General features: G+C 38.1%; 1 protein-coding gene across 1 annotated transcript; it reads left to right on the top strand.

Moving 5' to 3' along the window:
* LOC140228275 (beta-parvin-like) lies at window positions 1-27,639 on the top strand. The gene is made up of 13 exons (XM_072308500.1): window positions 1-119; window positions 2,476-2,556; window positions 3,304-3,374; window positions 4,321-4,423; window positions 5,729-5,872; window positions 7,264-7,379; window positions 8,596-8,654; window positions 13,727-13,746; window positions 14,250-14,311; window positions 16,152-16,220; window positions 18,182-18,283; window positions 20,203-20,275; window positions 26,676-27,639. The coding sequence occupies exons 1-13, from the start codon at window positions 14-16 to the stop codon at window positions 26,750-26,752; spliced, it is 1,083 nt and encodes a 360-aa protein (XP_072164601.1). The 5' UTR covers window positions 1-13; the 3' UTR covers window positions 26,753-27,639.
* The last annotated feature ends 156 nt before the right edge of the window (window positions 27,640-27,795 follow it).

The raw sequence follows: 27,795 nt of genomic DNA on the forward strand, positions 1-27,795 counted from the left end.
ACAAGCAGGCGAAATGGCTTCCCCAGCGAAAACTGCTGCTACTCTGAAGAAAGATAAGAAGGAGGAGTCCTTTCTCGACAAAGTAACAACATTAGGAAGGAAGAAGAAGGGTAAAGAGGGTAAGTTGTCTGGCAGCCAAATTTTTGGTGTATTTAAGATTTTGTGGCGTAAAATGGGTGGAAGTATTGAGATTTTACTGACTAATACTCAGTGTGTCCCACAGACATTCTTCGCATATATTTAGCATGCCTCAGCAACAGTGATCGGGCACCGACGAGTGCAGTGCACCGCGTACAGCCTAATCGTGTCAATACGTATGAGTAGCCATTGGCACTGGTGCAGTTGTAAGGCTACGTTGTATATGTTTGGCATCCCGTACACCGAGACACAGTGATAAAAACTGACCCTTATTATCATCAAATTAGAATTCTGGTCGTTCGGTATACCAACACTTTGGTTTGGGGGAACACTAAGAACATAGAAAGTTATAATACTAACGACGAAACGTTAGAGGTCTAAAGCCTGTTGACAAGTGTTGTTCAATGACAATGTCAATGGGTCAGGGAATTTGGGTCATTCCATATCTCCCAACTATTGAGTTGGTAATGGAGGAAAGAATCTGACTTTTGACCATTCTTAGCTCTCGTTTCAATTCTAACTTAGGGCCTGATAGAAGTTTTCTAATCCCATTTTACTTGATAATTTTCCTACACTCTCTTACGGGGATTGACCGAAAGATCAGTCTGTCTATCTGGTTGTTGGGGATTTATGTTCCATAGAGACTGCATCTGGCTTCACAGAATCCCCTCTTGTCTACGGAGGAGAGCGGACAAAGTCAATAAATGATAAAAGACTCTTCTGGACAGTCAGATTTTTCTGTCTATTACGGGAACTGTTCTTTCTTTCCTACGCTGAACCAAATCATCCCTATTTTTCACTCAGTCAGAAAGGTTGGGAGGTGTGTAATTCGATGTCACATATTCTAGTACCGGTACTGATTTCCAGTCTTCTAACTAGTAGTGGTAGCCAAACAGACCATGTTGTTATCATTTCTCACTGACCACATGCATATTTTCCTTTCCAGTCATACCATTTTCCATAACCATGCATCAGATAAGTAGGCCCACGGGACGCATGGTTTTTTTCTATGAATCCAGTAAAATACTGTCAGCGCACAGTTTTGCCATATTCTAAGGAATTTTTGACCCATTTCATAAACAGATAACTCACAGTAAAATCTACCACTTAAGTATCCATACTCGCATGGTGATACCTTGTGGGTTAAAACAGTTAATTCAGAGGTACTTAATTCTGACTGACACACTGCAACCTATGAATCACTTACCGGTGTACAGTTTTGAGCTCTCTTTTTCAGGTAGCCCCCTCCATACTTTGACTTACATTTATGACTTTTCTCTGTTTTCTGGGGCAGAATATGAATACTAAACTGTGTATTAGACCACTATAATGTAGAAGTTGTTATGGATTCGTACTCTCTCAATATGAATTTGCTTTCAGTATTATTTTCATAACACTCTCAAAAGTGAAGTTTACTTGTGCATATTAAAATACGCCTCTCCTGTAATAAAGTATGTAACACATAGTCTTGTAATTAGCATATAATTCTGATATCCATAATTTGTTAATGTTGAGGTTGCATTTACTTATTAAGTACATTTAAGGCAACTTTGACAGAAGCTTTCCATTGTACATTAGCATTAGATTGAAAAAAGAACATGCAAATAAACCTTCCACTCATTTGTTAATGCCCAAAATGTAATCCTTGTTCTGTACTTAAGAAGGATGCATTGTCATATATTGTAATCAATTATTTTTGAAAGAAATGTCCTTGTTTAGAGGTTGTGGACACATCTTTAGGGGAATGGAGAGCATTGTACAATTTTACAACTGTTTGACTTGTTGCAAATCACTATTACCAAGAATGGCCACTTTGTCAATGCAGAGAAGTTGCAAGTATTAAATATTGATTATCTTGTATGGGCTATATTTGTAGTAAAAGAGGCTTATTGTGAATACTAGATGGAAATGGATTTAGAGTAAATCTGAGCAAAACCACCAAAACAGAGACTGATCTTTAGTTGCGCTATTACCTATAGGTTCTAGAGTTGAAATTTCACTGTGTAAAACTTTTGAAGTGATGAAATAGGCCGAGATGCATATGTTTTTGTTTGTCTGTCTAATACTGCTTCTTTTATCTCTTTCTTTCCGTATTTCTCCCTGTTATTGTCTTGGAATGATTCTGTGATGGTTTGCTCTGATGTATTGTATTTATCATGTAGAACAGATTTGTGGAAATGCTTAAAAACAGCACTTGCCTCAAATAACAGAAAAGTTGAAATGAATGAGATTTGTTTTGATTACCTGAAGATTAAGATCTCAAAGGAGCATGGTGCATGTTTTCGCCCTCTCTCTCTTTCTCTCTCTCTCTCTCTCTCTCTCTCTCTTTGTGCATAGATGATATCAATGATGTTGGGAAGAATGCCCTGGAGTCTCCAGGCAGTCCTACTGAATTCAACCCAGAAAGCTTCATCATGGGTGAGCGTCATCATGTAGACAGTTACAGCACAATCAAGTCTTATATGGATATGCATTTTGAATTTGTAATCCCCAAGAGTAATGATGATTAGTATCCGTGCATTTAGTGCTTTTAAGCTTTTATTGCATATTGTAATTCCATCATGAGCATTGTCATTATTAGAATTACTTAAGTCTGAAGTTGAATTGGACATAATTTTTTGTTTTCTTGCAATTGATTGTACATTATTGGAAGAGGTATAAAAACCCTTTCATTCCTTGTATGGATAGTAAATTACTGAAAGGAAACTTGTCGTAGACCAATGCCAAACGCAACCGAGATATCTATGGAAACTGGAAAATTTGTGCAGACTAGACCCATTTGCTTCTATGCTAAAATCATAGATATTCAATAAAAAATAACAACAAGTTTGTTACCAGCACAGTGACATAAAAGGGAGAATTATTTGAATAAATAGAAGTTAAATGTGCATCCACCAAAGTATAGCATGAAACTTTAATTACTACATAGTTTGACCTTAGGATGGACCGTAATGTACATTGCAACAGAGCTCTTAAAATAATGATTCTGGGTGTATACCATGCTACCACATGTAGGAAGTCAGTATCTGGTATCAACAATTTCCTGTTTTTGAGTGAAAGGTGAAACACCCACAAATTTTCAATACAAAAGCTTAGATAGTGACACAAATTTTGACCTCTTTGATTTCTTGTCGACTACGGCTTTCTTTTCTTGAATTCTATCAGAGGAAGGAGAGGAGCGCTCAATGATTGAACCAGATTCCAGGGAGAGTCTCAAGTTAAAGGAGCTGATTGAGGTAGGCTCTTACCGCGACATGTTTTCCAAGTGTTACCAGTCTTATACGACATGTATGGAGAATGGCACTATTCAAAGTCATTATGTCAGGTTTATGGAATGATATTCCCTGTCCATCTCCTTGTCTAAATTCTGACAGAACAGCATGATTTCATACTACTTGAAGAGATAGTATTGATAGTTTCCATTGAAACTCTAGCCATGGAAAAGACTACAGCAAAGAACCAATTGACAGTGTCATAAAGCACTCTATCGTCGGCTTTGGTTGGATCTGTCATGCATTGTTATGATTGGGAGGAAAGTCAAAGAAGAGTAAATAGGGCAAAAAAATTTTGTCACATATAGTATTTCTCTTTCTTTCAGTACACACAGTGCTACTTCTACATAGTATTGGCAAAACATTACGTTTCAAGTCTCTTCCTGTTTTTACATGCTTTTAACAATGGGGTATGTGTTCTGGAAATGACATCAAGGCACATGTTAAGTTGTAACTGCACAATGACTATGTCAATTTTGAGTAAGCTGTCTAAAAATTCATCAAGTATGGTTTGCATTTTGTTTATTTTGTCCTTAAGAAGGGCACAGAGCTAGCCAATATGTTAACTTCAGCCACTGTTGCTGTCAACAAGTACTGTAAAAGTGGATATTTTCGCGCGACTAATTTTTCGCGCTAGGCCGGGTCAGAGAGTTTCGCGTGTTTTTAATTCCGCGGAATCAAGACATCACGCACAGGAACGTATGGCAAGCAAAAATATTCGCGTGTTTTTATTTTCGCGCTAGTTTCTGGTTGCGCGAAATGCGCGAAAATTTCAACACCGTGAAAATTTCCACTTTTACAGTAGTACCTTTACTGCAATGCAAATGAGTTTCTATTTCTTATGCAAATACAGTCATCAGATAATGTTGATTAAAACAGTGTACCCTCTGCCTGCTTCTCATCATCTCAGGTGCTAAAGAAATGGATCAACGAAGAGCTGAAGGACAAGCGAATAATTGTAAGAGATCTGGAGGAGGACCTCTATGACGGTCAGATTCTGGGCAACCTTGTCGGTCAGTATCGCCCTTCATCTCTGTCCCTTCCATGAAAATCTGATTACCTCCACCAATTAAGGATGTAATGTTTTCATTGGCATGGGTTTGCTTTTTTGTTTGTCTGTGTGCAAAATAACTCAAAAAGTTCTGGATGGATTTGGATGAAACTTTGCAGGAAAAGTTGATAATGACACAAGGAGCAGATCATTAAATTTTGGTAGCAATCTGGGAATTTTTATGGATTTTTGAAGGATTTTTAGATATCTTTTTAAAAATAGGGTCAGTGAGTCTAGGAGTTCAAGCTGCGCGTATTTAAAGGTAGGGAATCCCATTTGCATGCCTTAAATGAAGAGTTGTGTAAATACAGTGGTATGTTGAAGAGAGTATCATTTTAGAAACTCCCATAAAGTATTGAAAGTGGAAGGTAACATTTAGTACATTTTTATTGACTGTTAGATTTTGAATTGAATTTTTTTTCGGGGCTCACCGTAAATTCCAGTACATTACTAGGCTACCTTTGCAGACCCATGCACTGCATGTGTGTCCATCATGTATATTTTGTGAAGAAAGTTCATCAAAACTTACAAACATTTCTATATACATTCTTGCCACACACTCTATATGTTATTACATCAGCTCTTATACTTTTAGATTTGTGTTTATAGATAAAAGATACAGAAGACTGCAACAAAAAGGCTTAAGTGTGGCTGACACACAGAACTACTGAGTAGTTGAGTTTTGTGCATTATTCAAATTGTAGATAACTGTTGACTTCCAAATTTCTCATCAGTGGCCTAAACAAGTCCCCTGAGGTTCATATTTAATGTTTTGCTGCATTTTGGGAGGTCTGTAAAAGGTATCCCCTACCTTTAAGGTTTGCATATGCGCTCTAAAGCACATGCTGTGCTCCGATGAGGCGCTATTTAGTTGGAAGTTGATGACATAAACAAAAGTCTTCTGTATTGGGAAATTGGATGATTTTCAGCAAGTGTGTATGAGTGGAAAATAGCTGCTTGGCGGAGGTCAGCGCTTTCAGAGTGCATTTCTAGTTATCTGTGTGATAGCTGTGCACAAAAGAAAACCAAGTAACCTACTGTCTAGTATGAAACACTAGGATCACTCTTCAATCAGCTCAATTGACCCCAACCGTTCTGTCGTAGTCAGTTGCTGACATACAGATTGGTTCATAATTCAGCAACTTAGATTAGTCACTGAAATTGATTGAGAGTTTGATACACAGAATTAGATACCAAAGAATTTGAGAAGTGAGAGGAGGTGGGTTTCATCATGCTTGTAATGTATACCTTCCATGCCATTTAACAGAAAAACTGGCAGGAATCAAGTTTGAGGTGCGCGAGGTGATGCAGTCAGAAATCTTCCAGAAGCAGAAGCTGAAGTCCATCCTGGACTATGTCAACAAGCTCCTGAACCTGCCCCGATGGAACAAGGACAAGTGGAGCGTCGATGGTAAGGCAGAGCATTAGAGCCTCTACTATGAGCGTGTTTATACAGAGAAGCGCTCATGCCGGCTCATGTCGGCTCATGCCGGCTCATGCGAGAGGACCTCTCGAATTTTGCTCTGTATAAACACGGCGTATGCCGGCATACGCCGCCAAATGCAGGCTCATGCGAGAGGTTCCGTCCGCCACCTTTTGAGGTGGCCGATGCGAGAGGAGCCTCGCGTATTTTGCTGTGTGTTTATACAGACGACCGAAATTCGAGAGGTAACCGGAAAGCGTGTATTTTAATATCTGTCATGATCGAACCACGTCTTCTCCTTCTTACTGAAAAACTGGATTTCAATTGATCATTTGGCCGGGTGGTTGTCAAGAGGAACGTTACAAGAATGACCTTAAAGCTTGGTGGTCCTGATGACTTTGCCGGTGCCATCTTGATTTTTTTTATTTTTTCCCATCATGCAATAAACTGCACTGCGAACGTGACCTATGCTTGACCCCAAAATTCGAGAGGTCCTGTTCAGCTGAGGTCCGCTCGCATCGATCGGCTCGCATCGGCTCGCATGAGCCGGTATTTTGACTTCTGTATAAACACGAGAAATAAGCGCTCATGCGGGAGGTAAAATACCGGCTCATGCGCGCCGATGCGAGAGGCTCCTGTATAAACACGCACAATGATTTGTGGCTGCCACTGAGCTGTCACCTCTTTCATCCCCATTCAATATGCACTTTTCCTCTGCTGTTCAAGGGATGGTATAGTTATGATTGAGATGAGGATTTAGGTTTTAACTTTTCGTGAGATAATCAGAAACCATGCATATGAAATATTGAAGACCATACAATTCTAAGAGGAATTAGAAGTTTATTTGATGAAAATCAATTTTGAAATGACTGAGATATCCAAAAACAGAGACATTATAGAGAACATTTAATGTTGTCTGAATTCAGGGTAACCCTGGGTATCATTAAATGATGGCTTATGCTTGAAATCAAGGTCAGCCAAAAGAATGTATTTGCGAAAATGATTTTAGAAATTAGCTGCCAAGGTCAAAGGTGAAGACTGATATCTTGATTTCATTTTTCATGCTGCAAATTAGGAGTGTGTGAATTTCAGTCAAACTTAGCATCTTGTTCAGGTCTGACAAAGCAATTCCATGGCACGACCATGGAAAAGCTCTGATGAAGATCAGGCTTAAGAATTCATGGTCACATTCTGAAATTTCAATGGTTGTTTGCATGATTGATAGGTGATGATTACGAGTACCCAGCCTCCAGCCTTTTTAAGCCATCTTGAAGCAACATGATTGATGCATTGCCTCATTCAACTCTTAGCAGAATCCATGATTTCAGTCTCAAATTTTTGTCTCATTTCTCTGACTAACCTAATACTCTCTCCTCCAGCGATCCACTCCCGTAACCTGGTTGCCATCCTTCACTTGCTGGTTGCCCTCGCCTTCCACTTCAAGGCGCCCATCATGATCCCCCAGTATGTGGTGATCAAGGTGGTTGTAGTGCAGGTTAGTGGACTGGAGACAGTGGGCTGAAAGTTTTGTCACCAGGCAGATATTTATTTTTTCCCCTACCATTCAGTCACTCCAAGTCTCATGTATCAGTTTAATTGTTCTAATTGAGCTGTGTGTGTGTTGTTGTTGTTGTTGTTTTTTTTATTTATGTGTGACAGGACTGCATGAGGAAGTCAGAATGTTCACTTGCTTTTCCAGCTTGGTTACAGAAAAAAAAAAAGTGTTCCTGTATGTTGGCAAACAACATGAATTTCCAGTGATAATTTATAGTGCTGACTCTTTATGTCGAAATATGTGTGTGTGTGTGTGTGTATATGCAGGGCTTGACATTAGCGTTTTCCAAATGGCCCAGGGCCACCATAATTTTCTTTTTTGGTGTCCTGATGGGGCAGCTAAGATTCAAAGTGAATTTTTGTATTTCCTATTGTTTTGGGCCACTAACTTTATTTTTCAGACCACTGAAACTTCAGATTGAGAGATTTGAGTGGCCCGAAATGGGCCAGCATAGAAAAAAGATAGTGTCGAATCCTGGTGTATGTATACAGTCATATATCTATTCATATTCATCAGAAGACTAATGAATTATCTTTGATCTGTTAAAAAAAACAAAACAAAGGACACTATCACTTTATGCAAAATTGGGAGGGGGGGGGGGGTCAGGGAGGAGAGGTTTTCAGAGATGGACGTGGATATGTAGTGTGATATGACATTCCATGTAGTAGATATGCTACATTTTTGTGTAAGCAATGACAAGCAACATATTCATGTAGTTGCCCCTTTTATCAATACACATGATATGTTGTAGATGATGAGTAACTTGAATTTCTTGCTTTTCTGTGTACAAGTATTCTGAGCCTAGATGTAACACCTGTACCACTTGCCAGTTTTTTTTAGCCAAGTAAGGGGGACAAATTATGAAAACACTGCCTTTATTTCCATCTTCCATATGTAAAAAGTGACACACTTTGTTAGTTCTACCCTTCCAACTAGAATTACCTGGAAGTTTCCCAATGTAATGTTGAAATAGATTAAAGGAACAAGCATCTTGTACTAGGGAATTTAAAAAGGTATGATACAGCTTGTTTTTAGGTGGGGCATTTAGACAATAAAGATAGTTGGAGATGTTGACAGTACATACAGGTAGGTAGATACGAGTGTGTCCTTGTCTTGCACCTCAACCATTTTGTTGTTGTTGTTTTTTTGCCTCCAGAAAAAAGATGGTGTGCTCCAGACTACAAGAGTAGAAGAGGAAATTACCGCCACTAACGAGTGAGTACTGATGTGTTCAGGAGAATTGCTTGTACCTTTTTCTGTCAGTTGGCAGCAGCAGTTAAGTGTACATGTATATTTTGCTGTTAGTAATGTTTTAGATTTGCATTGTTCTGAATTTTAGGGGATATGAAGGATAGAGGTGTGCTTAATGAGAAAGGTGGGGGAAGCAATAGAGTTGGTGCATTTTGAAATACCAGTGCTCTCCTGAGCTGCCCATCCAAGCAATTGCTACACCATTCCAAACTGTGTTTGCTGCCATCTTGTGTCACAGTAGTAAGCATGAGCCACATACTGAGGAGCATGTCATTTGATAGGGGGTATGTACACCATTGCAAATGAAGGCAAAATTTTGACTGACATTCGTGTGTGAGCCAGGAACCAAGGTGAAGTTTGTAATTCCTGTCAACTTACGTGCACTGCTGCTACGCTAGTTGCAGTGTACACATATTGATAATTGGGCTTGATTTCAGAGACACATTATTAAATAGTTCAATAAATGTTGTTGTTTTGGGGGTTTTCTTTATTAGGATTTACACATGTAAAGAGTAAATATGGCCTCCAATGTTGTGATCTAGATTTGCAGCATGAAAATATCACACCATAAATGGTGCCAAATTTTAACTTATTACATCTACTGTAATAAGGGGAAAACAGATAGTATACGAAGTGGGCAGCCAATCACCAAATTATGTTTTGAATGAGGCAAATGTTGGAGTCACTTTGGTTTCTATCTTTTATATCTAAACTCATGAATTTGTTGTGCCTCACTACACATAAACATTTCATTTGTTCTTACTGCATTCTGCAGTGTGATGCGAAGAACAATTCAAATTGCTTCAAAGAGATATATATACCTACCAGGTCTTTCATTATGATGCATTATGATCCTATTTGCCGGTGATAAGGCTGCAGTGCCGAATAAGCCACATCCCGATTTCAGGGACTCAAAAGAAATTTAAAAAATAAAAGGTTGCTGTGTTGGAAATACCTAGATTTGGTCCTGGTGACATAAAGACTACACCCTTAATTTACATGTACTTATAGATCTGTTAAAAGTAGTGTTACCTTATCACTGGTGAATATGGTACATGCATTGCCTGATCTGCTTCCAGATATATGCATGTGAATGTCAAAAGAAGTAGTCAGGGGAGAAAAGTAGATAGTTGTTTACTGTTTGCGCTGCATTTTCAATGTATCCTCGCCTGAAATACCATCATGCCAAGTTTGTCCTTGATGCTCATTACCCAGAGTATGAAAAACGTGCCATTTGCATCATCAACGTGTAGCTCATCAGAATTATCTATCATCAGGTTGCCAAGTGTTTCAGTACTTTGGATCGACATGGAGGTATTTTTTTCCACACAGTCTTTGCCTTCATTAGAGCAGCTTGCATGATCACAATAAATTAAAGAATAAATAAATGAAAAATAAATGAATAAAGATAGAAATGAAAACTTATGCTCTGGAGAATTTACTCTGGTGTGGAAGCTGTTTCCACTGTGAGCAATCACTTTCATGGGGCATTTATACCACACTGAATTCCAGCAAAGTTAGAAGAGTACTCGTAACAACAAAGTTGCATCCACTTGTAATGCCCATATTTGATCTGACTTGATATACCATGGACTGTCCAAAATGGTCATATAACTGTGGCATACCCAGTGTAGTGTGCTGAAAATTTTCTGCGCGTAAATATAAAGGAAAATTTGCTGCATAGATTTCTTTCAGTAGCAGACTACTTTTGGCAACTTTTTAGAGGAAAAAATGGTGATATAAAGAACATTCCATCGTCAGATTAATGAAAGTTACTACGGGAATGAATCACAGTGGTACAGCTATACTTTTGTACATATGTGGCATTTTTGTAGATAATGTTCTCTAGCCTGATAGAAGTATCCCTTTTAAACTGGACTGCATAGGGCATTTTGTAATTATGACTCTTGATAACAGAAGTGAAAGTAGCTTCACATCATTCTTGTGATGTCCGTGGAAAAGGGTCGAGCAACTTTGTTCATTTCTCTTTCAGGTTCCAGACATTGTTTTCATGTCATTCATTTCTTTGTTTTTTTCTCACTGAAATGTTATCAATTATATCATAGCAGAATAGCATTTAGTGCTGACATAGAGCATTGATAGAAAAACCTTTTTTTAGTCCATGTACATGTAGACTGTGAATGTATGTATTCTTTCTGTTTTTTCTTGTCGTTTTGTGTTTTTGGCATGCCTCTTGGAGGAAGCTCTTTAAATAACCAATAGAGACTGCATTGTTTGTGCACAGGTCCATGGAATGGTTTCATGTTGAGCAGACCAGGTACCGACGAAAAGCTTTGCTGAATGACAGCAGCGATTCACTTCTGTCTCTTGCCACAGCCACATATATAGCCAGATTAACATCCAGCTCGCATCAATTGTACATCTAATAAACCATCACATATGATTTCTTATGGGGCACATGTAAAACAGCGAGGCAATGCATTATTTTTTTTCTTCTGGAAATAGGTTTTTCTGTTCGTTTGTTTCTTTCTTTGTTTTCCATTTGCAACTATGTTGTACACTGTATTCTTTTCTTTAGTTTTGAAGAACAAAGAGAAAAAATATCCATAAGATTCAAATTTATCATGTGAACAAACATTGACAGTGGGTGGAATCTGGCATTTGTCCATATCAAAATATGTCATACTTTTTTTGTTTGGGTAAATGCACACATTTTTCACATTGTTTCTTTTCACATATTAACTGAATAGCATGTTTACGCTTATTATTTTTATCTGCGTGATATTCAAGACACATATATTGTGATGGGGCAACTTGTACTGGTGATATCATGGTCTCTGAGAGTTTGAGATTGGTGTTGGAATGCATCAATTGATCTATATGGGTGTTAAGTTGATAATATTAAAGTGGGTACCTCATTGGTGTGTATTAAGTGGCGACCTGGTGGCGACTCGAGTTCATTGGTTGTGGAGACGTCTCTGCGATGTCTCCATGCCACCTCCTGGAGACTAGCATGGTCTCCAGGGTGTTGTGAGAGAATCATTCTTTTGGAGACTTTTCTGGTCTCCAGCTAGTCTTTGAGACATCTTCACGACATCTCCATTATGTCTCCTTAGTTAAGGATAAGTTACAGTATTTGGATGTTGTAAATGCCAATTCAGTAAATTGTAGGTTATTTAGTAATGTAAAAGTCACTGTATTACACTTGTATCATTTTTTTATGTTGTTGTTGTTGTTGGAAATAAGTCAAAAGACATTCTTTTTTTCTTTTTCTTTTCCTGTTTCAATTATACACATCAAAGATCATTGGTCTGGTCGTGCAAAATCCAAGATTTTACCACACTGTCATCTGTTTATTTGCAATATTTTTATGTTGTTTTTGTTTTTTTCTCCATCAACAAGGTTACATCCAAATAAATGTAAACTTTGAAGGGAATGAAACCAGTTAAAGGGTAAATGTATGTGAATAAAGTGAATGCAGTTTGGAAGAACACATAAGTGAATTTTGAGAAAACCTGAAATCTTGAGCAGTCAAGCATATGAGAGCAGTTAAGAATTGGCATTACTTATGTTGAAGTTGAATTTGATTGCAAACAGCAACAACAACACACACATGCACATTATGCACAAACAGTTTGTTTGTCCAAACCCTAGACAGAACACCTCATAAAGAAAAAAAAAATCATAGTGCATTTTTGTTTCATTGATTAGAACAATCTTTATAGGAAACACTTAAGGACATTGCTATCATTCACATAGAGCTGTTTTCTGCACAATTGTGTGGTGGTTTTGTGTGTGTGTGGGGGGGGGGGGGAGGGGGGGGGAGGGGTTATGCACTTTCTTCAAGGGGTAATGTTTCTTGCAATATTACTAGCAGGTTGTCATGATTGCCTGTGCTTATTCTACGAGAAAAGCCACACTGAGTTTATACACTACAAGCCCTATGATTTCATTTTCTAGGTTGCATTCAAAGGTGGGAAATCTATTGTCGAGCAATACATGACTGTTAATATGGATGCCAGCGTACTTATACTTTGCTCTTGTGGGATTTATATGAGTTTCGCACCATATGAAGCTAGCAGACACATTGATTTGTAAACAACGCCACAATTGTATATATAGCCATCATTCCCACGTATGCATGCTGCCTAACAAGTGAACTGACATAACTTTGAGCCTTTTGCATACATTCAGCTGCATATACGTTCATCCACAATATTGTGATAGTACAATCCTGTCATATCACAACTGTCTGATTTTTGTCCTTTTTTTTTTTTTTTTAGGGGGGGGGGAGGAGATGAGAAGGGGAGTTTAAGATATTGAGAAGTGTCCAGATAAAGAGTTACGTATGAAACGTTCAAAACTTTATGCATAGCCAAAGTTCTAACAATGATAATAATATCAGTGAAATATTTGTTTAGTTGTTTATTTTCATTAATATTTGTGTGATGTCAGTGGTAAGCAGCATCACCAGTTAGAAACTCAATGTTGTGTTATTGTAATCAAGCCTGTGATAAACAAATGTTCTCCAATGATGATTTGTATAGAGGTGCTTATGGGTATGCTGCTTGAATAAGTTTTTTATGAGTTAAGATGAAACAATACAATATACAAAAGATGGAAAATAATTGAGAAAGTTGACGCAGAAGATGTGACAGTTGAGCTTGGTCAGATTCTGACGTCCTCTTTGGAATGGTTAACAGCATGGAATTGATTTGTTGGGTTTGGTCCTCTTATTTTAAGGTCAGACAAATGTTTGTTCCCAAAACAAAACAAGACAGTGCCCACAAACTTTCCTTAGACTGCTGCTAAGTTCACATACAACATTCATGAAGATCTTTATTGTTTGAGTTCAGTTTTATTTGCAAAGTATCAGATTTAAGAATTACCATCCAAAGAAAATTGAGTATTTTTTGAATGAGAGATAGTATTAGCATCCATACATATATTTAAGGAGACTCGTGTTATCAAGGAATCGTTATAAATATTCATTGTTTTCCTTTTTCCCCCATTCCCCACCCCTCTCTTTCCTCCCTACCCTCGCATTTATATCTATCCATACCTTTCACATCCAGGGCCATTGGTGGACGTTTTGGTAAGTTCTTGAAAATACTGTTCCTTTTTAAATTTTCGTGATATCAGGTAGAATTTTATATTCATTTTTTTTTTCTAGTCCAATGAAAGCTTCACTGATGTGCACATGGTCAACACTTAATTTGATAAACTATTCCAAATCACACCATCAAACATCTGAGAATTGTAGAAAAAAACTTACAAGACATGTGTTTTTTTTTGTCTATTCTGACATCGTAACTTCACGTAGTTAGTTTGCGTATGGATAGTGACCGATATTACTGCTTTGTGAGTATATGTGAAACTCGAACATTTCATCACTTTCAGTTTCACGTCTGAAGTAAGTGAAACTTTGGTTTTATGTTATCTTTTTTTATTCCATTTATTATTGTTCACATAAACATGAAATGGCTTTTCATGTTTGTGTAAATCTGTGATGTTTTTGTCAGATATGTGTAAGATAAAGATAAAGATTTCTGTTAACACAGAGACAAGATTGATAACAGTAGTCTCTTTTTCATGCAGAGAGGGATGCCTTTGACACCCTGTTTGACCACGCCCCTGACAAGCTCAATGTGGTCAAGAAGGTGAGTGGAAGCTCTGAAGAGCTTTTGCGCAGGTGTATTGTAGCCAGTTTGATAGTGGGTATCAAAAATAGGGAAGGACATTGACTTTGGATTTATTACTGTTAAACCAGAAATTTTCTTGTCCATGAAACTTTTGCAAATTTCCTAAAGAGCCAAGATTCGTGAAAATAAAATGCACACTAAAATTTTGGGGTCACAATGCATTGAATGCCAGTGGCAATTTGCAAAAGTTCCATGCCGCAAAAACGGTCGTCAGCTCCAATTTGTGAATGTTTCTTGTTAAACAGTAATTCCAGATCTAATGAGTCGTAGATGTCTAGGTAGTTTTCTGTTTCTTTTTCAAGTTTCTCCTTTTCACTCTCTCGTTTGCTTTTCCTGGTTCTTCATTTTCTTGCCAAAGAAAGTTAAATGTGTTAAAGCATATTCATATTACAAATTGATAGAAATAAAAGATTCTTAATTTTTTGACAGATTAATGAAAAACTTACGAAAATTTGTAAACTCATTGTGTGTATTGTGAGTATTGGGGTGAAGGAATATAATATGATGGAGAGTTTACAGAAATATTGTGCATCCATTTTGTTTTGCCTTTGTAATGCTAAACCCTGTAAAGACTTGTCCAGTAAACAGCAGTGTCTGTGGACAAAAGGTTATTCTATGCATGTTAACAGATTACATAGAATCTTGCCCTTTCCACATGTCAAGTGTATCCACTCAGGTGATTCAGACATATGCTTGTAACAGAATTGCAGTGACAAGAACATGTCACATTTTTGATCCATTAAGGCTTAAAATATCAATACATCATGGGTCTTTGGAATAAGCAGATGGGGGGGGGGGTGTTGTTACATGTTCATTCACTTGACATTTTACTTGTACAAGCATGCTGCAGTGCACTCCTGTTTTGATAAATGAATTTATGATGTAATTTTGTTCCAGCAAAGTAGACATTCGTCTCCCAATGTTATTTTCCATACATCTTTATATAATATGTGACCCGCTACAACAAAAGGATCCTAAAGTTGTGACGGCTGAGCCGAGAAAATCAAATTTGAAGTCACATCATCAAAACTGGTCAAAACATTTCTGTTTTTGGCATAATATTGTAGACTAATGTCTTGTCTATCATCTGCCGAAATTTCGAAGCTAAATGATCAAAGGGAATGGCAAGAAATCCCTGTTTTTCTGGGCCATGATTTTCTGACTTTCAACGTAACAGAAACATGTCCGAAGATTTGGATTTAGCGCCACAGCTAGACTCCGCCCCTAGCAACGAGGGAGTGATCTTATTGGTCAGTGCGTGGCATCCTGATTACTGATTAGTCGTGTGTAGACCGCTGGCGCTAAGCTTGAATGAACATCGCAGAGGTCGCTAGCATGCCTTCTATTGTCAAGTGGTGAAAACTGTCTTGCCTGCCCTTGATCATGATAGCGTCGGAAGGAAAACTTTGGAAGGTGTTTTTCTCGAAACTCTGATTTTCTCAACCACTTGACATGCGCTAATAAAATCATCGCTATCTCCGCAACCTAGTACTTTTATGAGTTGTGCTATATATGAAATTAAAGTAGAAGAGTAAGGGAATAATGTCATGCCATTTTCAGAAAATTGTCCTCCCCCAACTTTCGGATCCTTTTGTTGTAGCAGGTCACATATATTTGTTCAGTGATGACAAAATTTTTATATAATGAAAGAAAATTGCCAGTTGTGAGGACTTCATTATATTGGGAGTTGCCCGTACGTGTATTTCCATCACTGCTAGATGGAAGTTCAAATACAGCAATAAGAAATGTACATGCTTCTTCTTTTTTTCATTTCTGGTTGTCATTTTCTTTTTTTCAGTCACTGATATCCTTTGCCAACAAACATCTCAACAAACTGAACCTTGAAGTCATGGACTTGGACACTCAGGTATGCGTTTATGGCAAGCCAGAAGAAAGAGCATCAAGCAATTTGGCCATCAGGGCACATGCTAAAAGAGTAGATTCCTGTTACATGCTTTCAGGTTTTGTTCTGTTCATCCCGATTTACTGTGGCCTACTAGGTTTCTCATCGGCACCATGACTGCCATGGCAAATTGTTGACAGTTTTTAAAAATCTGAAACGGCATCCATGGCAGTCAAGCCTGTCGGGTTTGCCCATTCCATCCCCTCTGGTTGTCTCGTGTCCTTCCATTTTCATCCACAGTGGCCTGAAACGTGAATGCTGTGACCGCCAGAAACGTGGTGCAAACGTAGGCATAGGTCCCAGTTTTAGTGCTCTGCAATGACTTTCTTTCAGTCTTTGTTAGCTTTGAGGCACATTTTTGTGTCAAAAATGTCACAATATGCCTCAAACTTGAACTTTTCCTCTTTTCACTGAATATATGCATGGAACTATGCTGAATATGCAAGAACATATTTCTTTCCTATGATTCAGCGTCACTATCAAAGGCCAACTGAATAAAAAAAAAAAAGGCTGTGCAATCCTTTTTTTGTCACGTTTCATTCCTTGAAATCATGAGACTTATTCTTTACCATTAAAAAATAATAAAAAGAAAGCTATTCATTTGTGGTGCAGTCATCTGAAAGATAGTCTGATCTGCATTTTGTTTATTTAGTCAGTATATGACTTTGGTGCCAAGAGTGTGTACTTGTTGGTGGATTAAACATCCGTTTAGCAGCTTTAAAAGTAGCAGGAAATCAATGTGCTCTTGATAGCTGGCAAGCAACAAGTTACAACACATGTCCAAGTCATGAATAGCTTGAAATAGAGAAAGACAGGTGGACGCATCCATCATTTATGTGCGATGCCAAAGTTTTTTCCTGGTTTTATGTGATTTCTTGCTCATCCTGTCAAAACCGGTTTCTTCAGCACCAAAACCTCTTTACAACCAGGCCTTTAGGTCTGTCATTTCTCAAGGTAATGTTTGTTCTTGGATATCACTTTGAGGCAGCGAAGATGTCAAATGTCAAGCATTGCTCACAAGGTAGCTCTGTGACCTGCATGTCACAAGGAATGTGGTATCCGTGACCTCAACCTTGTGTGGTCCATCGCTTTCGAGATGGGACCGTGCAACTGTTATCGAAAGAGTGCTGTAGCTGAAAGCTCTAGTGTGGTTTTGGGTAGTCACCAAATAAAATAGTACCAGGAGGTACACCATTTCCCAGTTGTTTCATAGCAGTGTGTATGCTATGACCATTATTCAAGATACAAAATATAGTTATTGTGTAAACCTCTTTCACAACATGTTGACCTCATACTTGTAATCATGTCTAATGCTTTCATGATCATAATCTTTGGTAATTTGTATTCATTTTTGTCTTTCTCATACTTATAACTGGTCAAATGAATCCCCTACTATGTTGAAACCCAAGTGTAATGCATTATTACTAATTTTGAAAAAGGTCTAGGTATTAATTTGAACACAAAATATATGGATTGTTTAGAAGATTGTGCTTGAGCCCTCAGGTAAGAATTCACCACAAACAATAGTGCTCTTTTTATGAAACTGGTTAAATCAAAGAAACGGAGCAGTTAGGATCAGATAGATATTGGACAAATCTGGGGAAACACAAGAGTGAATTACCAGTAGAGTTCCCCGGGAGATGACCAACTGACATGCATAATTGTATATTTATCACTTCTCTATCGATTAAGAGATGTGTTTCACTTTTTTTTTTTTTCTCTCGACATGATGATCCGACTTGTGTTTGTATTCAGCCAGTATTTTGTTAAAGCAAATTCTCCTGTAATGATACCACATTCTTTTGAGGAAATCAGTCCAGGTGGTTTAGGTCTAGTCCAACTTGCTTTGTTAAAAGGTGTTATGTGTGACACTGATGTTTTTCCATTTTGCATCTTTTCTTCTATTTCTGCCACATTGTTCCCAGTTCCATGATGGCGTCTTCTTTATTCTCCTGATGGGCCTCCTTGAAGGGTACTACGTGCCGCTCCACTGCTATCACATGACACCAACCACCTTCGACGAAAAGGTGAGTTGAGGAGTGCCAGAAAAACACAGTCAAGAGCTCGGGATGTGCGGATTTCTTGTCTGGCTGTTGGCACACTGCCTAGATAAAATGTTGATTCTATCCTGCAACGTACGTGCAATGTTGTTTCGTTCATTTCAGGTGTAGTCAGTCGTTCACAAGCAGAGTTATTAGCAAGAATTCATGCTGCCATAGCACTCACAACTGTGAAGGGAAACATTGACAGGAAACCCAAACTGAAAATCACTTCTCATGTTGGAAACAAAACTGAGAAAATAATGAGCTGTAAGTCCCAAGAAGTCATTGAAAAAAATAGATATCTGCTGTTGTGTATATAATTTGTTGGGAAGCATATTTGTAGGTCAGGTGGTCAATTTTTCCATTGTTAACTCTTTATGTGCCACATTCATATGCCCGACTCTGTCGACGTCCTGCCAGGTTTGCATAGGTTGCTCAAACGCACAAACCTGCCCAAACTGATTGATAAATCGCCAAATGCCACAGTGCAATAAATGTGCTGTTCATGATTCCATTCCTGTCGCATGTAGCTCGCATTGTGCGGTGATTGAATATCAAGGGGTGTTGCCTGTTAGATTTGCGAGTAAATTATAAGTTTCTGTCACTGGTTGTGTGCAAAAGTCATGCCTAGACAATAATGTAGCTACTGGTCATTTAAAAGAAAAATAATCCTAGCTTTGTCATAAGATTTACATCAAAGCAACGCCTGGCATTTCCTCTACAACTTTGCTCATTACTTGTCCAGCATAACAAAAATGTATAAAAAGTTACTTGTGATTTCAAAAACAGAATGCTGTCACAAAGCATGCCTAAGTTGCCCAGAATAATGTGGCACACAGGGGGGTTACAATGTGGCACATAAAGAGTTAAAAAGGAAACTAATTCATCAGGGGACAGACCATTGAAGCTTATGAATTATTACATCACACAAAATGTGATATGATAGATTAAAAAATTGCAAATAACATGATTAAGAGGATCATGCATTCGTTAAGAGAGTCCATAGTTGATAGGTTAAACAAACAAATGCCAACTTGTAAAGGAAATGATTTGAGTAAGATAGAGGGTGATAAGCAGGTGGCATGTGGTCTGAGAAGTTAGCAGTGGAACTGCATGGTGACTTTGCATTTAATATGGAGATCTCTGTAGATTATTAATCATGAGACTGTACAGCTGAGTGTAGCATTTTGAGAGTAGGTGGGAAATCTGAAATTTGCAACAAATAATAGTAATGAATCAGTGATACCTGTTTCTAGTGTTGTCATAATGATCAATGATGTGATGTTTTTCTTTGTGAGTGACATAATTTTGTGGTGTTTTACAGTAATGGGGTATGATGCCCTCATGAATTGTTAGATTGTGAGGAAGCAAAGCAAAATCAATGAGGAGACACCAGAGTGGTGAGAAGCAGTGGTTTGTGGTTCATGTGCTGCTGATCGTGAGGTTCCTGTGAACATATTTAGTTAGTAGCACACGCTAGCAAAATATGTATGAAGTTTTGCACAGGAATATGGCAATGTGCCACATATTTGCATTACAGAGAATGTTGGAGCTTCGCCGGAAGATGCTGTGTTTATACAGCAAATATAAATAGTAGTTCAAGGAACAGTCATTTTATTTTTTTGGGTAACCATGAGAGAATTTAACATGAAAGTTAGGTCATGTTAATGGAGTACTAATGTCATTTTCCGATGAAATTTCATAAATAAGTTGGAGGAATTTTAGGAGAGGGCTTCTATCTTTACAAGTCACAGTTATGAAAGAAGTTTGGTTGAGAAAGAAAAAGTAAAAATAGGTTGAAGGTTGCGGTCTTGTGTAGGATAATATCATCTACAAGAATAGATAGCGTGATGCGAGCGGTTTTGCACTTGGCCAATGGTCTGTTTGTCTTTGTTTGGTACCAGGTCCACAATGTCAACTTAGCCCTGGATCTGATGGATGATGCGGGGCTGCCCAAGGCCAAGGCCAGGGCTGAGGGTGAGTGTGTTCATTCTTTTACCCTGAATTTATCGCTGTTTCACACTTTGCAGGAGCCAACGACATAAATATACACTTGTTGCAGGCATCTGTTTGGCAGCTCCCAGGGTAGAAGCTTAAAGACGCCGATTACACGCGTGTCCGTCGATTACATCTCCCACCGAGACCTTTTTAAAGGGAACACTGAAGACTCACCTTGTGCTTCGATGAGGAAGTTTCTTCCTTTAAAATAGGGCATCTGAAGATGATTGCTCATTGCTTTAAATGCTGTTTAAGGGCATGGAATAGTGGGTCAAAATTCAGCAAAAACAGCAGAGCAAAACTTGTGTTATTTTAGATAATCTCGTTATAAACCAGGTAACAAGAAGATGACATTTGACCTTGTGCTGGTCTACATGAGGTGATTTAGCACAAAATAAGAAACAGTAGACATGTAAACGAGTGACAGCAATAGCAGAAACCAAGACCTGCCCCTTTGACTCCTGAAAGATATTAACGAAAGTGAGACATGAACTTTTGTTTTCAATTGCCAACAAATCAGAATACATGCCCATTTTTTCCAGAGAGATTAATATTTCCAAAGATGAATATTTTCTTTTTGAAACAGTGATAAGTACTTCTCTCACAAAGGTGATGTGATGATTTCTAGCTTTCCAACTACCCTATCATGATTCAACTTATTGATCAGAATGTTTGTGAATTATAACCATTTGATATATACACATCTGCAGGAGCACAAAAAGAGGCAAGGAGAAAAAAACAAAAACAAAAACAGTCCATCTCCAGGAGAAAGAAAGATGAGATTACTAAGCGGATGAGCATTTCTGAATGACTAACTGTGAAATTTTGTTTTCTTTGCGAGGCTCACCAACTTGTAAAATGTACCATGCAGAAATTCATATGAAATGTGAAGAGGATTAAACTACGGTACAATGCAAACATATTTCTTGCATTTAAAGACAATAAACACATTTTTACAATTATAGCATGGGTTAAAAACGAGCACGAGTAGACCAACTGGATATTGAAATTTGAGATCATCTCAAGGAATATATTATGTGGAGATGTGTCGGAGGCCTCTAGAGTATCATGCAGACTCACTCACATTGGATATCTTTAAGACAAGTTTTTGAATGCTTTTCCTGTCTTAAAAAGGGACTGTAAAGGTACACAGTAAAATGTATTTCCTTTCCAACATCATCTTAATATGTGATATATTTTCATAATTCACATCCCCTTTTTTTGTCACATAGATAAGTGGTCACAGATGTGAGGTTGCTTGGAACTACACTGCAGTACAGATGGGATAGACATATGTCTACCACATTTGATAATGATCCACAAGCAAAGCAAGGAATATTCTTGCATTTAAGTCCCAAACTGAAAAGAAATGTTCTAGTAGTATGAATTGAATAATGTTCTGATGAATCTTCGCTGCTGTTCTGCCAACTTGCACTTTTTGCAGGTCTCTGTACAGTTCTGAAAAACAAGAGGATGGAGGAGGGGGGTTGGGGATTAGAAAACACTGTATGAATGATGATCAAGTCCCAACATTTGTTATACATTCCCGTGAATCATGTTTGCATCTGCCAGTTTACAAGGCTTAGAGTTATTGCAACAGCCTTCACATGCAGTGTGAAAATTTCAGTGTTTGGTTTGGCCCTGTGCCCTCATGGGAAAACGATGTTACACTCCATGGTGCGGTAGCTGCAGAACCGCCCACCCTTTAAAACAAAAGCAGAATGACTAGCAAATGTGGAGGGTTCTGCAGTGAAAATCACTTTCTCAATCTCATCAGGTGGTGCGTGATAGCCACGATATTTCATTTTATGTGTAGCATGTAAGCTTGAAGAGAAAGCATTTACAGGTAGGAGTAGTAGTTTTGAAATTTCTGAATGCCTCCACCATGAAGGACTGCATTGTTTTCCCCCCAGTTCTCCACTTGCCACTTTCAGTTTATCTTCAGAAAATGCAGTGTCTTGATTTCATGCAGAATTTTAGACTTTAGAAGAAAATTTGGATGCATGCATCTCAAACATATTACAGACAACATTTTCCTTTTCATGGAATATAGGGGTTTTATTAAGCTTTTTTGTACCGTATTTACTTGTATTCAAGTGGAAAGTGAGTTTTGCTGGTATGGTATGTCCAACCTTTTATCAGTCCATCACTAAATCTTTCTGATTTTTCTTCACAGACGTGGCACAGCTTCATCTTAAGTCTGTCCTGCGCCTCATCTACAATCTCTTTCTGAAATATAAGCAGAACGATCTCCACATATAATTACCTCGTCGCTCACTCCCACAACTATCTCTTTGTTTCTGTCATCTTCATTGGGTACTGGCTCACAAAGCTTTCAATCATTTAGATGTGTTGTCTTCATCTGTTGACTATTCTAACACCACTAAAACTTCTCTGTTCTAGGTGCCTCAGCCTTTTAAGCCTCATAACACTATACCAGACCCAGCATCTCTAACCTACCGATACATTTCAGAAATTTCTATCCTGTAACTAACCCTCATTTGTGTTTTTGTGTTTTCAAAAGAGTGCGTTCTTTGACATTTGCCACCACAGGTGTTCAGTCATGCATGCCGATTACCTCTTTGTGGAGTGAGCCAGACGACGTCTCAACATCACCATTTGTAAACCTTGACTTCAAAAATTAGTCTGGGCTTTCACTTCATTCTGTGAAGCATACCAACCTAGTCCTGTCTTTTCCACCTTCAAATACTGTTATGTCTCCGCATCTACAGCCTACATGAATGATATTCTGGCAATAATATCTATAGGCATATTTGCATATCATATGGGCTGCCTCATAATACCCTCAGGCTGTACAGGCATAGGAGGCCAGATGTCTGGTCTAAAATCCCACTGCTCACCAGGATGAGCCAAGTGTTCAGCTCATCTGATGACAATATTACTGGGGCAGATTGTGATGTGGCAGAAGTCAAGATATTGCAGAATTCCAGCAATCTGTTGAAAGTGTCTGTTGTTAGAGAATGCCTCACGTGGAATAAAGAGAGTGCACAGCCCTGTGTAGTACTGGGTTTAGCTATTATAATGAAGCATGTTTGTAATTGATAGATGTTGGCGAAATGCTCTCCATACCGACCGTAGTAAACTACTTTCATAATCATCTACTAACATTGCATACACTGTCATCTTTGGGAGCAAACAGGAATATGTTATGCTCACTTTCCTTCCTACAATTAGGACAAAACCAAGAGGATCTTGTCAAGATGGAAGATCTGCATGGCCCACTCATATTGCTTGTCCTACCTGATCCTCTAGCCGGAGAGCTTAGTTTCTTTCACCAAGGGATGAAACTTTTGCGGGTATCATTGTTTGTCCCTACTTGGATGATATGTTATTTCATTTGATAGGAATTCATTACCAGTAGCTGTGTACTACCTAAAACAGGCCTTTTGGACCTGTGATGTTTTCCTTCAGTCTGTAGACCGAAAGTCGTTCTTAAAACAGATAAGTGCCAATAAGTGACAATAGCATAACTCCTGTACTGCTACATGATTAATGTTGGAAAGGCATTGCACGCGATATATTTCTGTGCCGTTAAATGTAGGTCTGTACTAACATGATACAGAATGACCCTGTGATACTGTAAACTTTCCCTTGAAATTTTTGTGTCATTATCAGAATGCTATTTCAGGGCTCGACACTAACTTTTTTGTCTGGTGGCCTGTTCGGGGCACTAAAATCTTTAAATTTGAAATTTTGTTAGCCTGACAGAGAAATAAAAGCTAAAGTAACAATCCAATTAGAATTTAAGTTGCCCCATCAAGCTTGCCACCAAAAGATAAAGTTGATGGCACGACACCAGTTTTTAGTGGCCCTGGGCCCCTGGGCCAGTGCTATTGTCGAGCCCTGGATATGTGCTGTATTGTGATTGCTAAATTCACCAGCACCGTAGGATTCTGCCAAGGAGATGAAGCATGTACTCTGGTCTCGTCCATCGTTTTGAGTCCGATGTCATTTGTGTGTCGTCGTTTGCAAACAGAGCCTCAGTTGTTGTGTCCAAGAAAGTCTAAACTCTTTTTACTCCCCCCCCCCCCTGCATGTTGTGTTAGCAGTGCAAGGCTTCTTGTGGAGCAATATGGCAGCCAAAGAGAAGTGTTGGAGATATGTAATGTGTGTGTTCATGTGTGTGTGTGGGTGTGCTATTGACTGATGTAAAGTTCCTGAAAAGTTGTAGAAATCGGAACTTAATTTGCACCATGCATGTTGTGTTGTTGAGGCACCAATGAACTCTTTTTTTATTTTTCAGCAATCATAATCTTAGAAAATATGTCTAGTTTCCTCTTAGATGAATGAATGAATATACAGGTAGTAAAAACCCCTGTGTGTTCAAGTGCATTTCCATCCAATGGTCAAGTTGGCTTGCATAGAATCAAATCAAACAATCACAGAGGTGGATATTTTGTCAAAGTGGCCATAAATGAGAAGCAATGAAGTTAAAAAAAATCCCACATGTTTGTACCAAACTGTCATACTGTTCATGGGCACATATGCAAATTAGATGAGCTGAAGCCGTCATCTCACAACTCCCCTGTTTGTTTGTACACAACAATATACCATGTCCTTGGTTAGTTATCTACCAACTAAAATACCTTTACCCCTGAAATCAATTCCAATGTTATTATGATGTAAATTGTATGTAATCTAATCTAAAAGATGCAACTGTTTTTACTTATGATACTACATCTGTATTTCAATAAATGGAAAGAATTTGAAGATTATTATGACTGTGGAAGGCAAGGTCATCATCACTTTGTCTGTATTTTATATGGGCATTGCTGCCAGTTTCACTGTTTCATGAATACATTTGAAAATTAGAATTTCCATTAAGTTCTTATTTCGTAGTTGATTTTGACAAAACTTATACCATTCTGATTGTCTGAGTGAAATCACACTTTTGAAAGAAATGCTGGGCCAACTGAAAGTGAGCAAACTGCTAACACAAAACTACTAGTTTTTGCCAATTACTGTGATCTCAGTGACAAGACAAGATAGTTTAAATACATTTCATATTATAGTTCAAAATGTGTAATAACAAGTACTAAAGCAGTAAATTGTAGTCTTGAATCAAAGTTTTTCATACTGTCTATATATTATATCTTCAAGATGATTTGTAAAGTAAAAGGAGGAATTACAAAAATATTGTATTTCAGGGTTTCTGAAATTTGTTATTTTTCTTCTGTGAAGGCTTTAGCAACATAACATTATTACTATGTGTTGTTTGCTCTTTCTAGGGTCTTTTTTTTTTTTTTTTTGGTCAAACAACAGTCCCTTCAAGGACTACATACACATCTTGAACATTATTTCTTCACATCCTATATAATATTGTATTAGCATGTCATTACAGCAAGAGGTACTTTTGTTCATTTTTTCCTCAGAGGCATACACTTCAAATTGCTCGAATTGTCTCCCATGCCCTCGATTTCATTTTGGAACAAGTGAAAACCATTTGCTTTTCCAGTTAATGTCCGACCTTGGCCCTGATAGTAATATGGTGATCTAGTTACCCAATGTGACATCATCTCTTAACAACTATGATGACTGTACCCTTCTCCATGAACTTCCCACAATTACTGTAATATTGCCTACTCATCCACATACAATGCACTTTGTCAAGTTTACGATTGCTAGTCCAGAAGGTCAGTTGCGGGCGAGATAGCTAGAAAGAATGATCACTAATTATTCCTCTGTACTTATCTCACATGGTTCTAACTCTTAAGAACCTTTAGCTGCCATTGTTCAACAACTTCCAACAGAAATGATTTTTGTCAGAGCAATTGTTCATGTTTCCAAGCTACTTTGTGACTGACGATCCAACCTGCTCCCAGCATCAAACGGAATGCTTGCATCCACAGTTGTCCATTGTGCACTTATGTGAAAACATTAGTTTTAGATGAATAATTGATTATTGAGACTGCAGTGAGAATTACATTTTCAGGCACTTTGGGAGCTGGTGTTGTTTTGACTGATTCCTAATGTCTATGTTTCTGCGCATGTTGCACATATGTTGTAAAAGTAAATTCTGTAATGACGTGGTTCTAAAAAAAAAAAACTGTATTGCACTTCAAAATATCACACATGATTATTAAGCAAGTTTTTGTACATGCATGATTTCCAAATTTTGAAATGATTGCATGACATTTTACAGAGATGAGAATATCTGAAGAAATTCAAAAGTTCTTGATGTAAGGCATGCAGTGAAAAATGAGAACAAATCATAGCTTCTTTTGGATGTAAATGAAAGAATTTGATGCTCTTTTTGCTTCCATAAGAGAGACATCGTAACATAGATTGCTAGAGATAGTGATATCATGATTACAAATATTGACTATATATTTTGGTGTGTGTGTCCTCCCCCTTCCAGATGTGGTCAACTTGGATCTGAAATCGACACTGCGAGTTTTGTACAACATCTTCACCAAGTACAAGAATGTGACATAGAGTCATCGATGACATCAGTGGCCTGCCATTTGTGACTTTGGACACTTAATAATCTTAGTGACAAGCCCGAAGGGATAATTGGCCGTGAAGTTCACGGAAAGCCCAACACAAAAACCTGTGAAAGTCGGTGACATTGCTGTCTTCCCATCATCGTAAGAAGCCATGCACTCATCCTCACTAGAGATACACCTCATGCTGGTGTGTCTCTTTTTTCGTGGTATAGAAAAAAATATTGGTCGGTAAATGCATTTCATTATGTAACATTACCAATTTTTTTGTCCATTAAAAACAAAGTTTCCAGGATGCCAGCGTGTATACTGTAGTTTCCAGATCACTTGATTTTGTGAGTTATTCCACAATAACATGAAAGTTTCATTGAGCTCCCAATATGTTTTGAGCGGGAGATGATAGATCAATGACACATTCTAGACACCTTATTTCATAGGTTCTTCCCGATGAGAAAACAACAAAACTTGCCCTTGTCTTTCTGCAGTGCTTTCAATTTCAAGCTGCATGTCGTATCTCATTCTGCCAGGCTAGAAAATATCATTACCACCGAGTGGGGACTGGTCGGATGGCCCAACTTCAGTGCTCTCCCGTTATAACGAGCACGGTTATAACAAAATTCTGGTTACAACGAAGTTCAAATTTAGGCTCCAATATTATCAGCTCTATGTTTTTTTGTTACTAATTTGTTCATTTATAACAAAGTTTCGATATAACTAAAGACAAATGCCAATCCTGCGCACTTTGTTATAACAGGACTCCACTGTACCATCAAACCATGCCAGCACAAGGTAGCAAATGTTACCATTTCTGGTTTACTGTTGTTTCACACTCAAGAAGTAGTTCATGCCTTGAAATGTTGGGTCATCATATGAGATACGAGACCAGAGTGCAGGTACTCTAAAAGTCTTGACCCAAGAAGGTCCAGGATGTGAAGGAAGAAGGCGAAACACTCAACTGGCTGCAATGCTATTAAGTTTATGCTCAATTTCCGTGTGATGTGTTTACTCTTATGTTTGAAATTCTTTTGATTTTAT

The sequence above is a fragment of the Diadema setosum genome, chromosome 5 (assembly GCF_964275005.1).
Source record: "Diadema setosum chromosome 5, eeDiaSeto1, whole genome shotgun sequence".
NCBI classification, from domain to species: Eukaryota; Metazoa; Echinodermata; class Echinoidea; order Diadematoida; family Diadematidae; genus Diadema; species Diadema setosum.